Source organism: Lagenorhynchus albirostris, chromosome 10 (genome assembly GCF_949774975.1).
Source record: "Lagenorhynchus albirostris chromosome 10, mLagAlb1.1, whole genome shotgun sequence".
Classification (NCBI taxonomy): domain Eukaryota; kingdom Metazoa; phylum Chordata; class Mammalia; order Artiodactyla; family Delphinidae; genus Lagenorhynchus; species Lagenorhynchus albirostris.
The window spans coordinates 92118129-92137782 of NC_083104.1; the positions used below are offsets into that span (position 1 = coordinate 92118129).

The 19654-nt window shown below is 44.2% G+C and overlaps 1 protein-coding gene across 16 annotated transcripts in view; it reads left to right on the forward strand.

The window, feature by feature from the left end:
• ATXN1 (ataxin 1) overlaps positions 1-19347 on the forward strand; it is a 399420-nt gene extending 380073 nt beyond the window's left edge. For 15 of the 16 annotated variants that reach the window (XM_060163630.1, XM_060163629.1, XM_060163633.1 and 12 more), the window contains 2 exons: positions 11704-12226; positions 18317-19347. In XM_060163630.1, the coding sequence (XP_060019613.1) occupies positions 11704-12226; positions 18317-18537 (744 nt within the window). In that variant the 3' untranslated portion in view covers positions 18538-19347. Of the gene's footprint in view, positions 1-11703; positions 12857-18316 lie in introns of those variants that run through there. The other variant, XM_060163642.1, reaches the window with a different exon arrangement.
• The last annotated feature ends 307 nt before the right edge of the window (positions 19348-19654 follow it).

The following is a 19654-nucleotide window of genomic DNA, read 5'->3' on the forward strand; positions in this document are numbered from 1 at the left end:
AACCAACCACGGGCATCCCCGGTGAATGTAGTGTGGCTGGTGGGGAGAAGCCACGAGCCTGGGGTCTGGTTGGCTGCAAGGCAAGTGGTCTCACCTCTCAGAGCTGGGGGTTTTCTCATCGCTAAAATGGGCAAATGATTCCTTATACAAGATCGTATCTTGGGCCTCTTCTCGTTTTTGTAATCCCTTGCTTTCCTGCCGTGCAGAACAGCTCTTATAAAATTTACTAGCATCCACTAAGCAAAAACCGAAGGGGGGACATAAAGGGAAACTTCCCTGACTTCATGCTTATAATCAGCGCATAGACCTCGTTGGAAGGAAAGCCACCCTGATAGAGCCAAGGGAGTTTTCACTGAGGGCATTGTTTTCAGGAGCCAAATTCTGAATTATTATTGTGTGAAAGACACCTCCAGGGTGGTCTCCAGCTAAAGCTCCAGATGAGGCAGCATAGGAGAAAAATGCTTCTGCGTGTTCGTCACCATCCGTGAGGTTTTGTCCTACCCAGTGCAGTATTTCTCGGCCCAGGCAAAGCGTCCTTGCATCCGAGTTCCCCCACGCCGGTGCCGTGGGAGAACAAAAAGGGCATCCCAGGCATTGTCTGTTAGCCTGTGCGCACCACATGAAGCCTCCTCATGGCCACCCGTGGTCTCCTTAGTCCGTGGCGAGCCCCAGAAGGGATCGCCAGGTGATAGCATCAACGTGGGAGCCAGTGTGATGCGGCTGGAGGATGGAGCGTGGTCTGCTTGGGTGGGAAGCAGGTTAGCTGGTCAGAAAATGCAGGACCTGGATCCACCGCTCTGGAGCTCGTGCAAACCATGTACAGATCAGTGCACGCATACTTCACGGTACAAATTACGTGTGAGCCTTCCATTCGGTTTACGCCGTAGTGCAAAGAAAGAAGGTTGTCAGACGAATGAAAGAAAATACGTTCGAAGGAACCAGCACAGTAGGTAGCGCGTAGTAGGCCCTCGCCAATGTGAGTTTCCTTTCCCTGCTTCCACTTGGGTGACTTTGGCCCTGAGAAGAGAAAGGTTAGCTTCTGAAAAATGAATAAAAGGCTCCATTCTCTCCAAAGAGTTTATGGAAGGAGAGACAGTTTAGAAAAGTCTAGAAAGAAGGCTGACCATTTCCAGTGAGCACAGTGAGCCCTTTTACGCTGCCGCTGTTCCTGTGGCATGTTTCCCCTGAGTGGCCCAGGAGTACCCATCCTGCTGCTTCTCTGAGGAAGGCTCCGTGACCTCACGCTAGCCTGTGTGCCTGTGACACAGTCTGCGTTTTCCTGAGCGTGAGCTGGACTGGAGGGGTCGTTGGGTGGTCCACTCTGCACATCAGTAAGAGGACCGGTGCAGAAACAGGCTCGTGCCCCTTTCTTTTGCAGAGAGGATCTAAGCATCATGCCCACCGGGGAACCCCCTGCCCGGGATGGCGCCCCCTGGGGGGCCCTGGGCTTCCATCTGGCAAACAGTGTTCTGTCTGAGCAGCCACCCAACGCCTCCATCTCATTCTTCCCAGGCTCAACTTTTCTGAAGAGTACACGACATTTTGTCAGAATTGTAGTACAGTTTATCTGTGAGCTGCTCTGGGGTGACACTGGTCGTTGACTGGTTTTTCCTAAGTGCCGGCCTCCGTCTGTTCTTAGGGCCGTCTGTCGCGTCCCAGATTCAGGAAGGTGACTACTTCCTTTTACCTCCTTTGTGGCTGCTTCGTATTCCGTGCCATTTTCTCCTCCCGACTGTCGTGTGTGTGCGCGTGCGCGTGTGTGTGCGCGCACGCACGCCTTTACAGCGTGTTATAATGACGTGATCGCTGCGTGTCTACTGATGGCTTTTCTTTCATTCCACTATTTTTTATTTTGACTGCCGCGTTCTGTGAGCCATCAGTGGCAGCATTATGCAGTTAATGGATTAGTTGGTGCCTAAAAATAGCCAGAGCCCTCACGCAAGCCACGCAGAAGCCTGTGTGGTCCCTTAGCAGCCAAGGCAAACCAACTTGCCAGACATTTTACATGGAGGGCTTGGTGGATATGAACCCTAATGAATCAGAAAATAGGTAGTGGCTTCCCTCAAAGCAGAGCTCATTACCGGGCCTGGGGTCCAGTGATGGGTGAGAATCCATTCAGTTCTAACGCCAGAAAGGCTCCAGCAGAGAAATGGTGTCGAACACATTTTTGTTTGTGTGTGTGTGTTCCCTCCCCCTCCCCACAAAAGAAGAAAAATGCTCTCCTTTAGCCTGTGTGTGATGTAAGTGCCCCCGGCTTGGGAATCTTACATGTGTTATTTTATTTATTTATTTATTTATTTAAAGGCAAAGAGGACTTTTTTTTTTTTTTTTTGGCTGTGTTGGGTCTTCGTTGCTGCGTGCGGGCTTTCTCTAGTTGCGGTGAGCGGGGGCTACTCTTCATTGCAGTGGCTTCTCGTTGCAGAGCACAGGCTCTAGGCGCGTGGGCTCAGCAGTTGTGGCTCACGGGCTCTAGAGCGCAGGCTCAGTAGTTGTGGTGCACGGGCTTAGTTGCTCCACGGCATGTGGGATCTTTCCGGACCAGGGCTCGAACCTGTGTCCCCTGCATTGGCAGGCGGGTTCTTAACCACTGCGCCACCAGGGAAGCCATTACGTGTTTTACTGAAGCAGATTCTCTAGGACCATTGTTGTTTATAGCTTTTTAAAAAATAGACTTTATCGTTGGAAGTAGTTTCAGGTTTACAAAAAATGGAGCAGAAAGTACAGAGAGTTCCCAGATGCCTGAAGTTTCCCCTGTTATTAAAATCTTGCATTTTTGTGGTTTACTTGTGACAATTGATAAGCTAAATTGATACATGGTTATTAACTAAAGTCCATACTTCACATTAGGGTTTACTCTGTGCTGTACATTCTGTGGGTTTTCATAAATGTGTAATAGCACGCATCCAGCCTCCCAGTGTCCTAGAAACTAGTTTCCCCACCCTAAAAACCCTTCCTGCTTCACCTATCGGTACTCCACCCCACACCCCTGGCAACCACTGATCTGTTGCCATCTCTGTAGTTCTGCCTTTTCCGGAATGTCATGCAGTTGGACTCCTATAGTATGTAGCCTTTTCAGACTGGCTTCTTTCACTTGGCAACATGCGTTGAAGGTGCTGCTGTGTCTTTTTGTGGCTTTGAGAGCTCATTTCTTTTTAGCCCTAATTAACATGCCGTAGTTCTTTCAGACACACATTTTAAGACCCCAGGGGAGGAGGGCAAGTGGGATAGACCCGTGTGCCCCAGACCTGCCCTGGTCACCTGCCGCATGGGTCCCGTGGAGGCCCTGGGAGCCAAGTGACAATGCGAGAAGAACCTAGCTCATCCGTCACTTGGGGTTTGTGTTTGGAGGCGTCTCTGCGCGGGGATGTGGGTTCAATGAAACAGCTTCCACCAAAGACTGAGTCAGGCTTAGCGCGAATGTGATGAAATGTTTTAAATAGAACACTCACCGACGCTCTTACACTCGATTGAAGAGGTGTGACTTTTTATTAATGATCTTTCAACGTCGAAGTAAATGGGGCTCTCCGTCAGCCCCTCCGTCTTTGTTCCAGGGTTCTCTGATTTTCTTGATGTGTGGAATGTGGTTGTGCAAACTGGCCTTCGAGGAAAGCAGACTGGCTTTTCTCTGCAGGTGAAACGGACCAAGAACTTCACTTGCAGACAAAGTTAGGGATTCCCAATGTAATCATTTCACCAAGAGCAAGACGTCATCACTGAAACCCAGCTTCTGAGCGATGTCCTTGCTCCCAGATGCAGGCAGAATTTGTACATTTGTGATAGGCTCAAGCAAAGACGTTTTGTAAAACAGATGCCCTTCGCATATGTGAAAACAGGGATTCTCGTGAAGGAAAATGGAGACAAAGTTAAGCAACAGACCTTTTGTTTTCTTTATAGCTTGCTTTTGGTGATACGTACATATGTGTGTATGTACGTACATATGTGTGTATATAGACATAGCACCAATCTACCATTGAAAAGTACAACCAAACAGCATAAGTATGCGTATATGCATGCATTGTTTAGATACAGTAGTCTTTAACTAAGTAGCTAAAGGAATTTTGCTGAACACAGGAAGGTGACATGGAATAAATAATTATCAGCCCAGCAGTGAGGATGTGTTGCCTCCCTGTCTTGGTTTCTTCATCCTGAATGGAAGCTGGAGGTGATCGTTTTAGAGGAGTTGGTTTAGCGGGGCTGGAGGGAGGGAGGGGAGGGCAGGTTTCTCTCTGGAGCAGTGGTGAGCGACGGGCATGCCTGCAGCAGCCGGAGGAGGGCGGGAAAAGGGCACAGGAGGATGGGAGGTGATCACTCCTAAAAAAGAGAGGTGCTGGATACAAGACATCCAGAGATGAAAGGCAGAGGGGCCTCAAGCTGACACCAGGACAAAGGCTCTTCATGCTCCCATTTCATCTTCCAGACTGCTTAAAGTGTTTGGAAAAGGATATATTTATGGGATGAAAAAAAATGGACTGTGTCGAGCTGCCAGGAGTTATGTAACATGCTTTGACTTTATATGGTACTGCCCCCATGAGTTTATTTTCATTGGAGTTTAATCTGTCTGAACCCCCACAAGATCATAAAGTGAATTAATGGTTATTAGCATGGCTGAAAGAGCAAAAAGGAACCTCAAGATTGGAGAGAAAGTAACTGAAGTGTGATTCAGTGAAATCAGGGTGAGCTCAGCATCTGACTGACGGGGGAACGTGGAGTGAGGCAGCTGTGCCTCACCCAGGAAAGCTGTCTGTTGGGGGCTGAGCAGCAAGACCCAGGGAGGGCGCAGCCCCTCTCCCTGGGGAGGATTGTAAGCCCAGTTTAGTCCTGGCTGGTGGCAGCAAGGCCAGGCAGAGCCTCTCCGGCGTCTAAACATTGACCTCTGTTGGCCAGTAGTGCCATTGCGGCGTTTTTGACACGTGGAAGGCATAGTCTTTCCGATTTGTACTGAGCACCTATTACATGCCAGGAAGTATTCTGTACCCTGGGGATAGAACAACGAGCAAAGCAGGCAATATCTCAGCCCCCATGGAACATATAGTCTTAAGGGAGTTTATGGGAAGAGGTGAAACAGACAAATATGGAAGTAAACAAAATAATGCATCGAAAGATAATAAGCGCTATGGGAAAAAAGTAAAGCAGCCTAGTGGGGGTGGGGAAGATAAGGATGGAGGGTAGTTTTTTTTTTTGTTTTTTTTTGTTTTTTTTTTTGCGGTACGTGAGCCTCTCACTGTTGTGGCCTCTCTCGTTGCGGAGCAGAGGCTCCGGTCGCGCAGGCTCCGGTCGCGCAGGCTCAGCGGCCATGGCTCACGGGCCCAGCCGCTCCGCGGCATGTGGGATCTTCCCAGACCGGGGCACGAACCCGTGTCCCCTGCATCGGCAGGCGGACTCTCAACCACTGCGCCACCAGGGAAGCCCGGAGCGTAGTTATTTTAAATAGGTGGTCGGTGACGCTGTCTCTGAGAAGGGGAACGGGAGGACACAGGGCAGAACGGACTCCACATGGAGGGAATAGCAGATGCACAGACCCAGAGGCACGAGTGTTTTGGAGTGAAAGGACCAACAGGGAGACCAGTGTCACTACAGTGCAGGGAGGAGGGGGTGGGATGCAGACCACGCCAGGCTTATTCACGGAGGCTTTTTCTCCCCGTGAGAGAAGCTGGCTTGGCCAGGACTGTGGAGGTGGAAGCAGTGAGAAATGGTCTCATTCTAGCTGTAGTTGGAAGAGAGAACCAATGGGATTTGCTTGTAATTTGGATGTGTGTGGTCTGGGAGAAGGAGTCGAGTAAAGTATGATGCCCAGGCCGTTGACCTGAACCCTGGAACAATGGGGACGCTGCCCCTAGAGGTGGGGAGGAACCCAGGAGGCGCCAGTGGGCAGGGGAATATGAAGAGGTCTGTTTGGGACACGTTAAGTTTGAGTTGCCCGTAGATATCCAAGTGGGCATCACCAGGTAACATGGTTGCCCGTATCCACGTAAGCCCTGGTGAAGTCACTTGTTTTGCATACATGTTCTGGCTCCTCACTGAAGGCAAGTACTAGGTCTTAAACAGTAAGTCCCTAACACTTCGCAGGTGCTCAGTGTTAGATTTTGAACTTTATTAAAACTGCAAAACCTCAAGTGTGAACACAATAATATTTCTCAGCACCCAGAGGGAGACCCACATGGACCTCAAATTCAACTAATGCAGACTCATTTCTGGTTTAAAGTGACATCATGTCACAAAATCCTACCATCAAGATAGTACCCGTTGGCATTGACAACATGTTTTGAGGCAGATAATGTTCCTCTCCAAGGGAGTTTCAAGAGGACAGACCCAACCATTTTTCTCACCGAAAAATCTGTCGGTAGGATTTGTTCATTAACTGTTAATGATCACTTAATCTTTAAGAATGTTTATGTCCTTCTGACAAACCTAAATACGAAATTGAAATAGATTTATTATGACTTACTTTCGTGTGCTTATTTGAGATATGTGCAACAAGAGTTTAACTTTTACTAATGAAAGGGCAAAAACTTACTTTAGTTCACATATATGCAGACCAAAAAAAAAAGTGCATTATTTAGATAATTCAGGCTACATAATTAGGGTGGGAAGAATATTCGTGAGGATAAATATTAGCAAGGGTAAATAATTAGGAGAAAAATAACATGTGGCCTGAGCCATCCAGTCCACTGCTTACAATGATCAGATTTATCTGAACCTTTTGCTCCTGATCTGTGTGGACCCAGCTGAGGGGGTGACATTCTTTTCCCAGAAGGGCAAATCACTTTTGGGAGAAGACAAAAGCCAGAATTTAGGAGGAAGGGACCAAAGGCAAGCCTTTGAAGTGACAGAGAAAATTTGCCCGAAGTTCTCTAGGTTAAAATAAATCCCATTATTGGGCTTCCCTGGTGGCGCAGTGGTTGGGAGTCCGCCTGCCGATGCAGGGGACGCGGGTTCGTGCCCCGGTCCGGGAAGATCCCACATGCCGCGGAGCGCGTCCGGAGCCTGTGCTCCACAACGGGAGAGGCCACAGCAGTGAGAGGCCCGCGTACCCCCCAAAATAAATAAATAAATCCCATTATCATTGGCTCTTTTCAGCGCCTCTCATGTATTCTCTCTCATCACTTTTCTTTCATGAAGTTTTAAGTAGGCTGTTCAAGCTATCGACCATCTCACGGCATTTAATTCTAAGACCTGCCTTCATAGTTCGGGGAATAATGAAGGGCTTTCAAAATGCCCCAAAATATGGTGTCTGTAATGGGGAGGATGTGCATCTGTATCACAGCTTACAGAATCATCAGTAAGGTTACTTGTCACAAAGGCTTTGAAGCCATTTCTTCTTAGTGAGTCTGCAGATACTTGGCAACATGTGAAAGTCTTCGAATAGATTTGTATACAGTAGAAGTTATTTTCAGAACATGAATATTGGCTGCTCTGAGGAATGTGTATAATATGGCTCACACAGCGAGAACTTGTTCGTTAGTGGGTGTTGGGCTGTCAGTGAGACTCTGCCCAAGAGCAGGGGATCATCTAGGAAATGCAGACAAACAGTCGCCACTTGAAGTAGGATTTGTTCCCTCTGCTCAGTGTATGATGTTAATGGCTTTAAGAGGTTTGGGACAGGATTTATGGAGCCAGCTCCAGGTTGGTCCTCCCACTTGGAACTCAGTTGGCATCCCCATCCGATACTATTACTTGTAAGTATATTTGTACGTATGTACATGCAAATATATATGTGTGATGTGAATGTAGTTCTGTATCAGCCTCATGACACTTTATAGAGAGACTTGATTTGCATAGTAGATGTAATAAGGCTGATGCTATTTCACAACTTTTTGTATCAGGAAAAAAAATCCATGACCTCCGGTCATTGGATCCTATTTATTTCAAGTAACATTCCCCACTTTTGGAGCAATGGAAATGTTAAGGTCGTGTCTTCTGATGGTGTGACAATACCTTTGTTCACAGGGGCAGAGATCAGGAACATAGGAAAAAGAAAATGGGTTTGGGGGCCAAAGAGACAGGGATTAAATTCCAACTCCATCAGTATATAGTCATGACGTTAGGCAAGTGATTTAATCTCTCTGAAACTATAGTTCCTTATTTGTAAAATTAGAACAACGGTATTTTTCTCAGTATATTGTATCAAACAAAATGCTTTTTGTAAAGTGGGTACCTGAATGTTTGACACAGTAGAAACTCAAAAATTTTTCGTTCTCTTTACGTTATTAAGATAACCCAGAACAATGAAACTTCCCCCTGATAACATGCACATTTATATGGACTCATGCTCACATACACACTATAGTATTAGGCTTCCATATAAATTCATTCTAGTTGTTTTTTCTGAAAACACTTAGGTCTTCTATGGAGCAAATAAAGTATACCATTCAAAAAGTGTATCTAAAACTGGATTAATCATAGTTATCAAAAAAAGATAAAACGGTTAAGTAGAAAAGCCACAATCCATGTAAATTACATGGAAATTCACTACATTTAAAGTGGGATTATTTTAATTATTTATGTTTCTGTATGTGTGCCTGTGTATGAAATTCAACAGAACATTTTCAATATTCTTGTATTTAGTCAATACAGTCAGCTCTGCATATCTGTGGATTCCACATCTGCGGATTCAACCAACCACAGGTTGAAAATATTTATGGGCAAAAAATTCTAGAAAGTTCCAAAAAGCAAAACTTGAATTTCCTCAAACTTGAATAGTTCCCAGGCAACTATTCACATAGCATTTACATTGTATTTTAAGTAATGTAGATGATTTAATGTATACAGAGGATGTGCGTAGGTTATACGCAAATGCTGTGCCATTTTATATAATGGACTTGGGCATCCTTGGATTATGGTATACTTGGGGAGTCCTAGAACAAATCTCCTGTGGATACTGAGGGACAACCATATTATTTTAATTTGCTCACACATCTACCATCTTCATTGTTCTTTATTCCTCCCTGCATCTGCAAACTTCCATCTAGATTCATTTTTCCTCTACCTGAAGAACTCTTTAGTATTTTCTTTAATGCAGATCTGTTGATGGTGAATTCTCTCAGTTATTATTTATCTGAAAATATGTCTTTATTTTTTGCCTTCATTCTTGAAGGATCTTTTTGCTCAGTGTAGAAGTCTTGGTTGGCAGTTCTTCTTCAATACTTTAAAGATATTCCATTGTCTTCTAGCTTCTATTATTTTTATTGAGAAGTCAACTATAAATTTAACTCTTGCTTATTTGGAGGTAATGTATATTTTGTTCTGGGGGCTTTTAAGATTTTCTTTTCCTGACTTTGATTTACAGCAGTTAAACTATGACCTGCTGAGGTGAGAATTTCCTTTTATTTTTCCTGCTTGGGGTTTCGACCTTCTTGAATCTGTGGTTTATTGTCTCTTATCAGTATCAGAAAATTCTTAGCCATTATCTTCTCTCTCTTCTCCTTGTAGGAGTCAAATTATGTGTCTGTTAGGTCTTCTCAATGAGTCTTCTATGTCTCATACCCTTTCTTCTGTATTAGCCATCCTTTTGTCTTTGTGTTTTATTCTGTATAGTTTCTTCTAAATCTCTATAATTAAAAAATCCAGTTCACTAATTCTCTCTTAAACCATGTTTATTCTGTGGTAAAATCCATTGCATTCTTGATTTTAGTGGCTGTATTTTTTTTTTAATTCTAGAATTTCCATGGATCTTTTAAAAAAATAGATTCTAGTTCTCTATCAGAATCCTCAACTTTGTCTTTGATCTCCTTAAATATTGTAAACATAGTCATTTTAAAGTCTACATCTGGTGACTCTATATTAGAAGCCCCTGTGGGTCTGTTTATATTATCTGTTGTTTCTGCTGGTTTTTATTCATCTCGTCTGCTCATGGACCTCCTCCCCCTTTTTTAATTGAACGTCTTTTATTTGAAAAGTTGTGGAAATAATTCAAGACCTTAATTTAATTTTAGGGATGAATGAGATGATTAAAATCTGAGCTTCAGACATTGAGAGGAACTGTCTGCTTCTGCTTCACCTTACTTCTAGAATTCAGTGCTTTGAGGGAGTACCCTCCTGTGGCTTACCCTGAATTCCATTCCCTGCCCGCTGAAACCCACCTCCCATGCTCTTGAGATTACCCAAAGCTCACTTTAACTGCCCCGCTTTGGAATGTACAGATATCCTTAGGGGCAAGTAGCATCAAACACCAGGTCCAAATGTCTGGCCAACACCCTTTCCTGATCCTGACCCAATGACTGTTTTACTGGCACATTTTGTGTCTACTGCCATAAGAAAAACATACTTCTTTTACATTTTGTCCAGAGTGTTTTTTGTTTCGAGTATTTAGTGGTCCTCATCAGGAAGGTTGGTCCAAATTAACTGGTCTACTACATCTACAAAAGCCATTGAAAACTGACTGTTTAAAACTACTTCATTCTTCTCTTTTTCTTTTTTATATAGCATAAAGTTGAAGAAATTAAATTTCTATGAAAATTAAACTGTTCAAACCTCAAGTGCATTTCAACTTGATTTAATGGCGGTAGTAATACTTGCACTGGAAGTTTGCAAATCCCTACACAGACCACCTCCTTGCCTTTGTTCACATAACCCTACTTCCAGGAATGTCTTCTCCTTGCAATCATTCCTCTCTTCTCCAGTCCCATTGTTTTTTAAAACTCAGCACAGTGTATCCTCATCCCAAAAGACTTCCTTACTCACCTCTTCCATGCCTTTCCTCGCCCTCCAACAGCTTAATCCCGTGCAGAGCATTAGAGCCCCACTCTGCGACCACACTCGCCACATTGATCGGCAGTTATCGTTCATGTGCCTCTTTCGCCCATTGGATTGTGAACTCCTTTGTGACCAAGACTATTGTTTTCAATTTATTGAAATTCATCACAGTGAATGGCACATAGTAGCCTAGAGAAAACGGCGGGTATTGAAAGGATACTGGGCTTCCCCTGCTTTTGATATTTGTTTTTCAAACAAAAGAGAGACTGATTTGAGTACCTGGGGCTTGCCCATGTGGATGGGCCAAGCCCTTGAGCTGTCTGTATTCATTTCACCCTCAAACCCCTCCAAATCCTGCCCATCCCTGGGGTCCTGGGAAAGCCCTCCCTGCTTTCTCCAGCCCTCCCTGATTCTGCTCCCCCTAAGTTCCGAGAGTACGCATTCATTTATCCAGTAAATATTAAGTTTCAACCATGTGCCAGGTACTCTTTTAGGGGCCAGGGACACAGTGATGAGCACATAAGTGCCTGCCTTATGGGGCTTAAATACAATCTAACTCTGATCCGTATTCAGCCCTGTTATACATGAGAATAGCATCTGTCCGGTGAGCTAATAAGACACAAGAATATACCTTGGGCTTGAGTCACGTGCAGCGCCTAGCCCAGTGCCGAACACTAAGCAGGTGTTCTGTCATCCTTGGGGCTCCACTGACTTGTTTTAATGGAGACCAGCTGTAGAGAGGATACACAGTAAAACGATATTTTGAATACTGAATGGACTTCTACCGGCTTCTACCCAACATCTATATATGGTAAGTACAGGTACAGCAGAAAGTTAAGAACCTCATTTGCATCTGTTGGTGGAGGAGGTTTGGGGAACTGAGTCTTATTTTTTTCCATTCACCTATGCGTATGTATGTCTGTGTACGTGTAAAGTATACAATAAAACAAGAATAAAATGTCTTCATTTCTTCCTTCCCTTCCCTCTCCCTGTCTCTCACTGTTCCCACAGGTCAGCGTGGAAGTTTTGGTAGAGTATCCTTTTTTTGTGTTTGGACAGGGCTGGTCATCCTGTTGCCCGGAGAGAACCAGCCAGCTCTTTGATTTGCCGTGTTCTAAACTCTCCGTTGGGGATGTCTGTATCTCGCTCACCCTCAAGAACCTGAAGAATGGCTCTGTTAAAAAGGGCCAGGCCGTGGATCCCGCCAGTGTCCTGCTGAAGCACTCAAAGACCGACGGCCTCGCGGGCAGTAGACACAGGTACGCCGAGCAGGAAAACGGGATCAATCAGGGAAGTGCCCAGATGCTCTCTGAGAATGGCGAACTGAAGTTTCCAGAAAAAATTGGATTGCCTGCCGTGCCCTTGCTCACCAAAATAGAACCCAGCAAGCCCGCGGCCACGAGGAAGAGGAGGTGGTCGGCGCCGGAGAGCCGCAAACTGGAGAAGTCGGAAGACGAGCCACCTTTGACTCTTCCTAAGCCTTCTCTCATTTCTCAGGAGGTTAAGATTTGCATTGAAGGCCGCTCTAATGTAGGCAAGTAGAGGCCGTGTGGGGAAAGGAAATCTGGCCCTCCTTTATCATTTGTATCCAGATTACTGTACTGTAGGCTAAATAACACAGTATTTACATGTTATCCTCTTACTTTAGGGTTCTGTTATAACCTTGTCCTTAGAGTTACAGCGGGGGTTGGGCAGGAGATGGTGCATATGCTTTTTCCACGCGTGTCTCTCAGCGGGGTGGGCAGGCAGGGGCTGGGGCAGGTCCAGCCCGGGCTCTGGGCGGGCGTCCTGGTGGAAATGAACGTGGCCCCACAGTGCCTGCCTTTTCTAGCAGTGCAGATGCACCCATGGGGTGCCGACTTCTCCCGGCTTCAGGACAACGGGCTGCAGGGGGTGCGTGCGTGCGTGCGTGCAAGTGAGGGTGCCCGGGTGCCACGGCAGGTGAGGGTCTCTTTCTCTCTGCCTCGCTCTCTCTTGCTCTCAGCACAGGATTGGAGGTCCAGGGGAATGTCCTCATGAGGTTCTCACGTGCAAAATCAGCATCAGGACCCCAGGTTCAGGGCATCCCAGAGAGGCCGTCAGACAGCAGATGGAAAACTAACCGTGTAAAAGAACATTTTTTTTCCTCCAACATATTTTACAATAAAAGCGACTTTTAATCATAGAGATATATATTCCCCCCATGGGGCCTGACTGCACTGATATTTTTTTAAATATGGGATTTCGTTTCTGCTTTACTAGTGCAGTGATGTCTCCAGGGCATCGTGGTGGGCAGGGCAGCCCCCGCTGCCATCGCTCCGCACCCGGGGGGTGGGCAGCAGGGGTGGCGGAGAGTGAAACCCACCCTGGTCTCTGTGCAGTGTTAGGAAAACCAATCAGGTTAATCGCATTGACTTCACTCCCAAGAGATAGACACAAGAGAGCCGCGGAAGCTCTTCGCATTGGGTTTGCAAATCTTCTGTCTTTTAACTCTAGTACTGTTTATAGTTCATGACTATGGACAACTCGGGTGCCACTTTTTTCAGATTCCAGTGTGACGTGAGGAATTAGATTTTGAAGATGAGCATATATATTACTATCTCTAAGCACTTAAAATACTGTTCACACTTTATTACCAAGCATCTTGGTCTCTCATTCAACAAGTACTGTATCTCACTTTAAACTCTTTGGGAAGAAAAACTAAGTTGCTTTCTTTTTTTTTCAACACTGTAACTACATTTCAGCTCTGCAGAGTTTCTCACGGAGCAAGATGTTGAAAGTTTCAATGTGGTTTAATGGGATGAATGTGAATTTTGAACTAGTATGTGACAATGAATGACCACCAAGTACAGCCTGACAGGAGGCACTCTTCACTTTGATGTTTGAGAAGGAATTAAAAGCATATGCAGAGCTGGCAGAGGAACTGAGAGGAAAGGGATGGAAAAAAGAATACTCACTTTTGTCCAGTGTTTTTCTTTTTAAGACGAACTTTTAAAGAACCTTGCGATTTGCACATCTTGAGTTTATAATTTGTGTGATATTCCTGCAGTTTTTATCCAATAACATTGTGGGAAAGGTTTGGGGGACTGAACGAGCATAAATAAATGTAGCAAAATTACTTTCTAACCTGCCTAAACTCTAGGCCATTTTATAAGGTTATGTTACTTTCAGAATTCATTTTGGTCTTCTTACCGCATCTGTCACATAAAACCAGGTCTTAGCAGGACAACTCTGAGAATTTTCTTCAGATTCATTGAGAGAGTTTTCCATAAAGACGTTTATGTATGTGAGCAAGTTTTTTTTTTAAAAAAAAAAAACGATTACTTTGTTGTTGTTACTGATGTTATTTTCAGGATGACTTTTATTTTTCCATCTGAAATCAATTCAAGATTTAATGTTTGGTACAAAACCCAGAAAAGGGTATTTCACAGTTGAAACCTTTTATTCCCAGAGATCTGAAATATTGTTTGTGGGTTTTGAGTGTGCATTTTAAAGTGCTTTAAAAAAAATGTTTTATAAGGAGGGAGAAATTTTTAATATCCTTACTTGGAATGGCTGCAACTTACCTGAACAAATACCTGATTTTTCTTTTACCATTGAGAATAGTACTTTTTCCATTTTTCACCAATTAAAAAAAAATTCTCATGTCAACCCACACTTTGGCTATCTAGTATTCACATTTAGCTCTCAGCAGAACTAATGATTTTTACAAACCATTTTCTGGGGTGTACCAAAAACATTGGAATAGGTTTAGAATAGCTAGATCCAGTCCTTGACTTTCTTTGATTTTCATTACCCTCTCAGCATGCTAGCGGAGAGCTGGGTGAGTCCATTCTTGCAGTCATATTGCTTATTTAGTGCTGTATTTTTTTTAAATGTCTCTGTTCAGAGAACTTGCTTAATCTTCCATATATTCTGCTCAGGGCACTTGCAATTATTAGGCTTTGTTTTTCTTTTTGTTTTGATGGTAAGAGGAATATGGGGCTGCCATTATAGACTTTGTCCTCATCAGTACCACTAATTACAGCAACTCATGTGGACTCAGAGAAACACCCACCACCTTCTGGCTTCTCTCGAGTATCGAACTAACTGGATCCACACCTCCAACACTAAAATGGGAAAACATAACATGGTTTGGAGCAATAGGAACATCATCATCGTTTTTGTGCTTCTATTTCAGGTATAGGAATTATCAAATAATTGGTTCTTTCTAAACATTGTCCCATTTCACTTTCTTCTTTAGCACGTGCAATACTTTCCGTGCCAATAGAGTCTGATCAGTGTGCTCTAGAGGAAGCTCAGACCCTTTTGGCTTTTTCCTTACTCGGTCCCTCTTTCCTGTTCTGGCCAGAGAAGGGCTGGAAGGAAGGAGCCAGGAAGGGGAGGGCCTCCTGCTGCGCGTTTGCCCCGCTGCGGATGCCGAATCCTGGGGCAGGGAGCTTTCTTTCGGGAGCCCTGTCTGCCGCCTTGTTGCAGAAAGAGCAAAGCAAAGGAGGTGGAAGGGGAGAAGGGCACTTCCCCCGTCACCACGAGGAGTAGCGAATGTGCAGTGCAGACGGGAGGGAGACAGAGTCCTTTCTGAGGCGCACTCTGGAGCAATAGTGCCAGGATCAACCCATGTTCCACGATCTTTTCCGCGAGTGGGCAGGTCTGTGTCCTTGCGACTTCGAGCCGAGCCTCTGGGCGCGGGCAGGAAGCGTGGCCCGCCGTGTGCGCGCCTTCCAAGCGTCCGGCCGGTGGCTACGGAAGGGGCCACCTGCGAACAGTGGTCACCACTCCTTTGTGGCAGCTCTCTCTTCAAATAGAACATCCAGAGGACAGGGGCCTCCTCTTGTTTGCAGACACTGGCGAGCCTCAGGGCTCCCAGAGCAGCCTTTGTCACTGCGCCTGCGTAGCCGACCTAACAATGACAGGCATAGAAACCCTTCCGTGCCGCGCAGCTCACGAGGATCAGCCATGTGCCTCTGTACTGTGTCCACTTTGCAATATTTACTGAACCGGTCTTTCGTTCTTCTTTCTTTCCTGTTTTCCATTTTGAAACTAATAACAGCAGGCCTTTTGCGTTTACAGTGGAACACAATCACCAAGAAATTAGTCAGGGCGAAAAGAAAAAAATAACAATTAACCAACAAACATGAACCTCTCTTTATAGGGATTTCTAAATACATAAAATGACTGTTCCTTCCTTAGAATGTTTTAACGTAAGAACTATTTCAGTTTGTCTGGGCCACATTGGGGGTGAGGTGGGGATACAGAGATGGATACCACTTACCTCAAATCTTTTAAAGTGGAAATCCAAAATTGCTTTTTCATTTGGACGTTCAGGATAATTTTCTACGTTGGTCAATTTTTTTGTCTTTTCCAACTCACCCAGTTTGTTTTGGGATGATTTTTTTTTTTCATTGCTGTCGTCAATCCCATTTCTCACTCTGAATCATGACCCTTTGTGTTTTCTGTTAGGTGAGTGTGTTGGGTTTTGTCCCCCACCGGGAAGTGGCAGCACCCCTCCTTCTCCCCTCTAAGGAACTCTGCGGAACCTTTCACACCTCTAACTCAGGGACGGGGCTGGCGTGTGTGTGGTACACTGATGTGTCCAGAAGCAGCACTTTGACTCTTCTGGAGTAGGGATGTACAACTTCAAGGAATGTTTGGATTTCCTGCATCTTGTGGATTTCTCCTTAGATACTGCATAGATTGCAATATAATGCTGCATGTTCGAGATGAACAGTAGCTCCTAGTAATCATAAAATCCACTCTTTGCACATAGTTTGATCTTTACTGAAATACGTTGCCAAAATTTATTTTTGTTGTGTAGCTTTGGAATTTTTGTTTGTTTTTTTTTTAAGGAAACAATTGATAATACCCTTTAACATCTGTGACTACTAAGGAAACCTATTTCATAGAGAGAGAAAAAGAATCTCAAATGCTTTTGAAGACACTAATGCCATGCTATTTCAGATCTGGGTGAAGCAGCAGAGCTCTGTGGACTGAAGGCCAGGCTTTTTGAGCTGTGCTGGTTGTCATGGCCACTGTTTCATGAACTGCAGGCAGCTCAACAAACCATGGTCTGTTTTCTCCTAAAACTCTTTGCACTTCCTATCTCCTAGTCACCCGAGATGATCCCAGGTGTAAAAAGGGCCAGCGGTCTCTGTGGCCCAATCCAGCTTCTTCGGGGTGATGTGAAAGCAAAGGGAATTATGCTTTTTTGGTTTTTAAAGTGAAGTGGAGGTCTGCTTCCACCTTGTTTTCGACCCAGAATTTCTGAAATAGAGAATTTTAAGAACACATCCAGTAATAACTATACAGAGAATATACTTTTTTATAAAGCACATGCATATGCCATTGTGTTGGGTTGGTTTCCTCTTTTTTTCCATGGACAGTGTTGTGTTTCTGTTGATAGGGAAACTCCAAACTGTTTGCACACCTCTACTCCGGAGCTGAGATTTCTTTTACATAGATGACCTCGCTTCAAATATGTTACCTTACTGATAGGATCTTTTCTTGTAGCACTATACCTTGTGGGATTTTTTTTTTTTTAATGTACACCTAATTTGAGAAGCTGAAGAAAAAAAACTTTGAAGCACTCACTTTGAGGAGTACAGGTAATGTTTTTAAAAATTGCACAAAAGAAAAATGAATGTCGAAATGATTCATTCAGTGTTTGAAAGATATGGATCTGTTGAAACAATGAGTTTCATACTTGTTTGTAAAAAAAAAAAACATAAAGGTTGAAAGTTACATGTTTTTTTTGTATATAGAAATGTGTCATGTCTAAATGATCAGATTTGTATGGTTATGGCCTGGAAGAATTACTACGTAAAAGGCTCTTCAACTATACCTATGCTTCCTCTATGTTTCTGTTACATAGAACCCTCTTCTGAGGGAGAGTAACTCTGTATTCTGCAATTTGAGAATACTGTTCATTCCTATGCCGAAAGTACTTCTCTGAGCTCCCTTTCTTAAACTCTTAAGCCATTGCAACTCCTTTTTCTTCAGAGATGATGATTGACATTTTCAGCACTTCCTGTTCCAATAAACCCAAAGAATATAATTCTGAACAAGAAGTGTTTGTAACAAGGGATCCTAGCTACCAAGAAAACAGGACTCATTACGAGGACACACACACAAAAACGTTCAGCCTTCTTTCCCCCCGACACCTCAGTTCAATGGGGGGGTGGGGTAAAACAAGGATTTCAGTTGAAATGCCTTGTTTTACTTTGGTTTTGATTTCTTCTTTACTATTAAGAGGCCAAAATAAACGTGGAGCAACTTCTCAGAAGTCATATTCTGTCCAGAAATCAAGTTAGCCAGCAGAAACTGGACAGCTGGGGGGATACTGAGCAAATCTCCCTCTAATTCTTAAATTCAGAATCTCAGCCCTTCCCTTACCGTTACATGCGACGTTTCTGGTAGCTGACGTTTACCTGTACGATGGCGGGAGGGGACAGCAGCTTCAGTTTTTCATATCCTCATGACTCGCATACAAATGGTTCAGCTGTATTAAAATTAAGTGCTTTTTGGCCAATAGGTAGTATCTATACAGTAACAGTCTCTTAAGAATTCCCGTCACTTTTCTTATCTGAAAGGACTCCAGTCTTCCACTGCAGATAATTGGAGATTTCACCCAAGTTTTCTTTCCCTTTAGTTTGTTCGTTTGCTGTTGGGATGGCCGATGAGCCAGTCTCCTTTTCCATGGCCAGTCTGAAGGCCCCCTTTGGAAGCGCTGTTTACAGTCATCCTTGCCGAGGTAACATTCTGTCCTCTGGAATAGCAAAGCTGAGCGGTTACCAAGCTGGGTGTGTAGGTTTCCTCTGCTTCTTACGTGAACCACCTACTCGTAAATCATCCGGTCCAGGAGTGGGGTGAATTCTTTAGTCAGTGAACATTAAAACTTGATACCTGTGCATTCAGTTCTGTGAATAACTGCCCTTTTGGCCTTTCGGGGAGGTTTCTTCCTCCTCGGCCTTCACTGCTCCCTGTAAACCCAAATCAGTGTCAGCTGAAAGGCTCCAGCTGAGCCCAGCCAGTATTCGTGGTGGCCTTCGGTTAAGATGAGAGTCCTAATTTCTAGCCAGTGGGGTCCTGGTCCCAGAGCCATCTCTGAGAGTCACACTGTTGCATTTTTTAGTATCAGCTCACGACCCACCAACCTCCCCATCATACGCCTCCCACCGGCCAAGGGAAAAAGAGACACTAGACCTCTGAGGGCACTATCAGACTGACATGGCCAGTACAGAGGAGAACTAGGGAAGGAATGATGTTTTGCACCTTATTGAAAAGAAAATTTTAAGTGCATACATAGTTAAGAGCTTCTATCATGACAGGAGAACTTTTTTCCATATGCGTGCATACTCTCTGTAATTCCAGTGTAAAATATTGTACTTGCACTAGCTTTTTTAAAACGAATATTAAAAACAATGGAAGAGTTCATATTCTATTTTCTAATCGTGGTGTGTCTGTTTGTAGGATACACTCGAGTCTGTTTATTGAATTTTATGGTCCCTTTCTTTGACGGTGCTTGCAGGTTTTCTAGGTAGAAATTATTTCATTATTATAATAAAACAATGTTTGATTCAAAATTTGAACAAAATTGTTTTAAATAAATTGTCTGTATACCAGTACAAGTTTATTGTTTCAGTATACTCGTACTAATAAAATAACAGTGCCAATTGCAAATGTGTCTTTGCCTTGTGTTAGGTCCTCGGAGGAAGACGAGGCTGAGGATATGGTCGTAATTCCTCCCTCTTACTTAAGCTGCTGTCATCACTGGGTAGGTGTGCGGTGGAGAGGGTGACGTGAGGCATTGCCTTTCCTACTAATTTGGGGGGTGGGGAGAGGGTTGTTGTCTTGCTTGAGAGGAGATTCTGAGATAAAAGGCATCTGATGTCAATCAGACATCAGATGATAAATGATAAAAGGCATCATTTCAACATCTGATGTCTTGGCTGGTTCCGTTCATGTTTACTCCTCCTATCTATCTGAG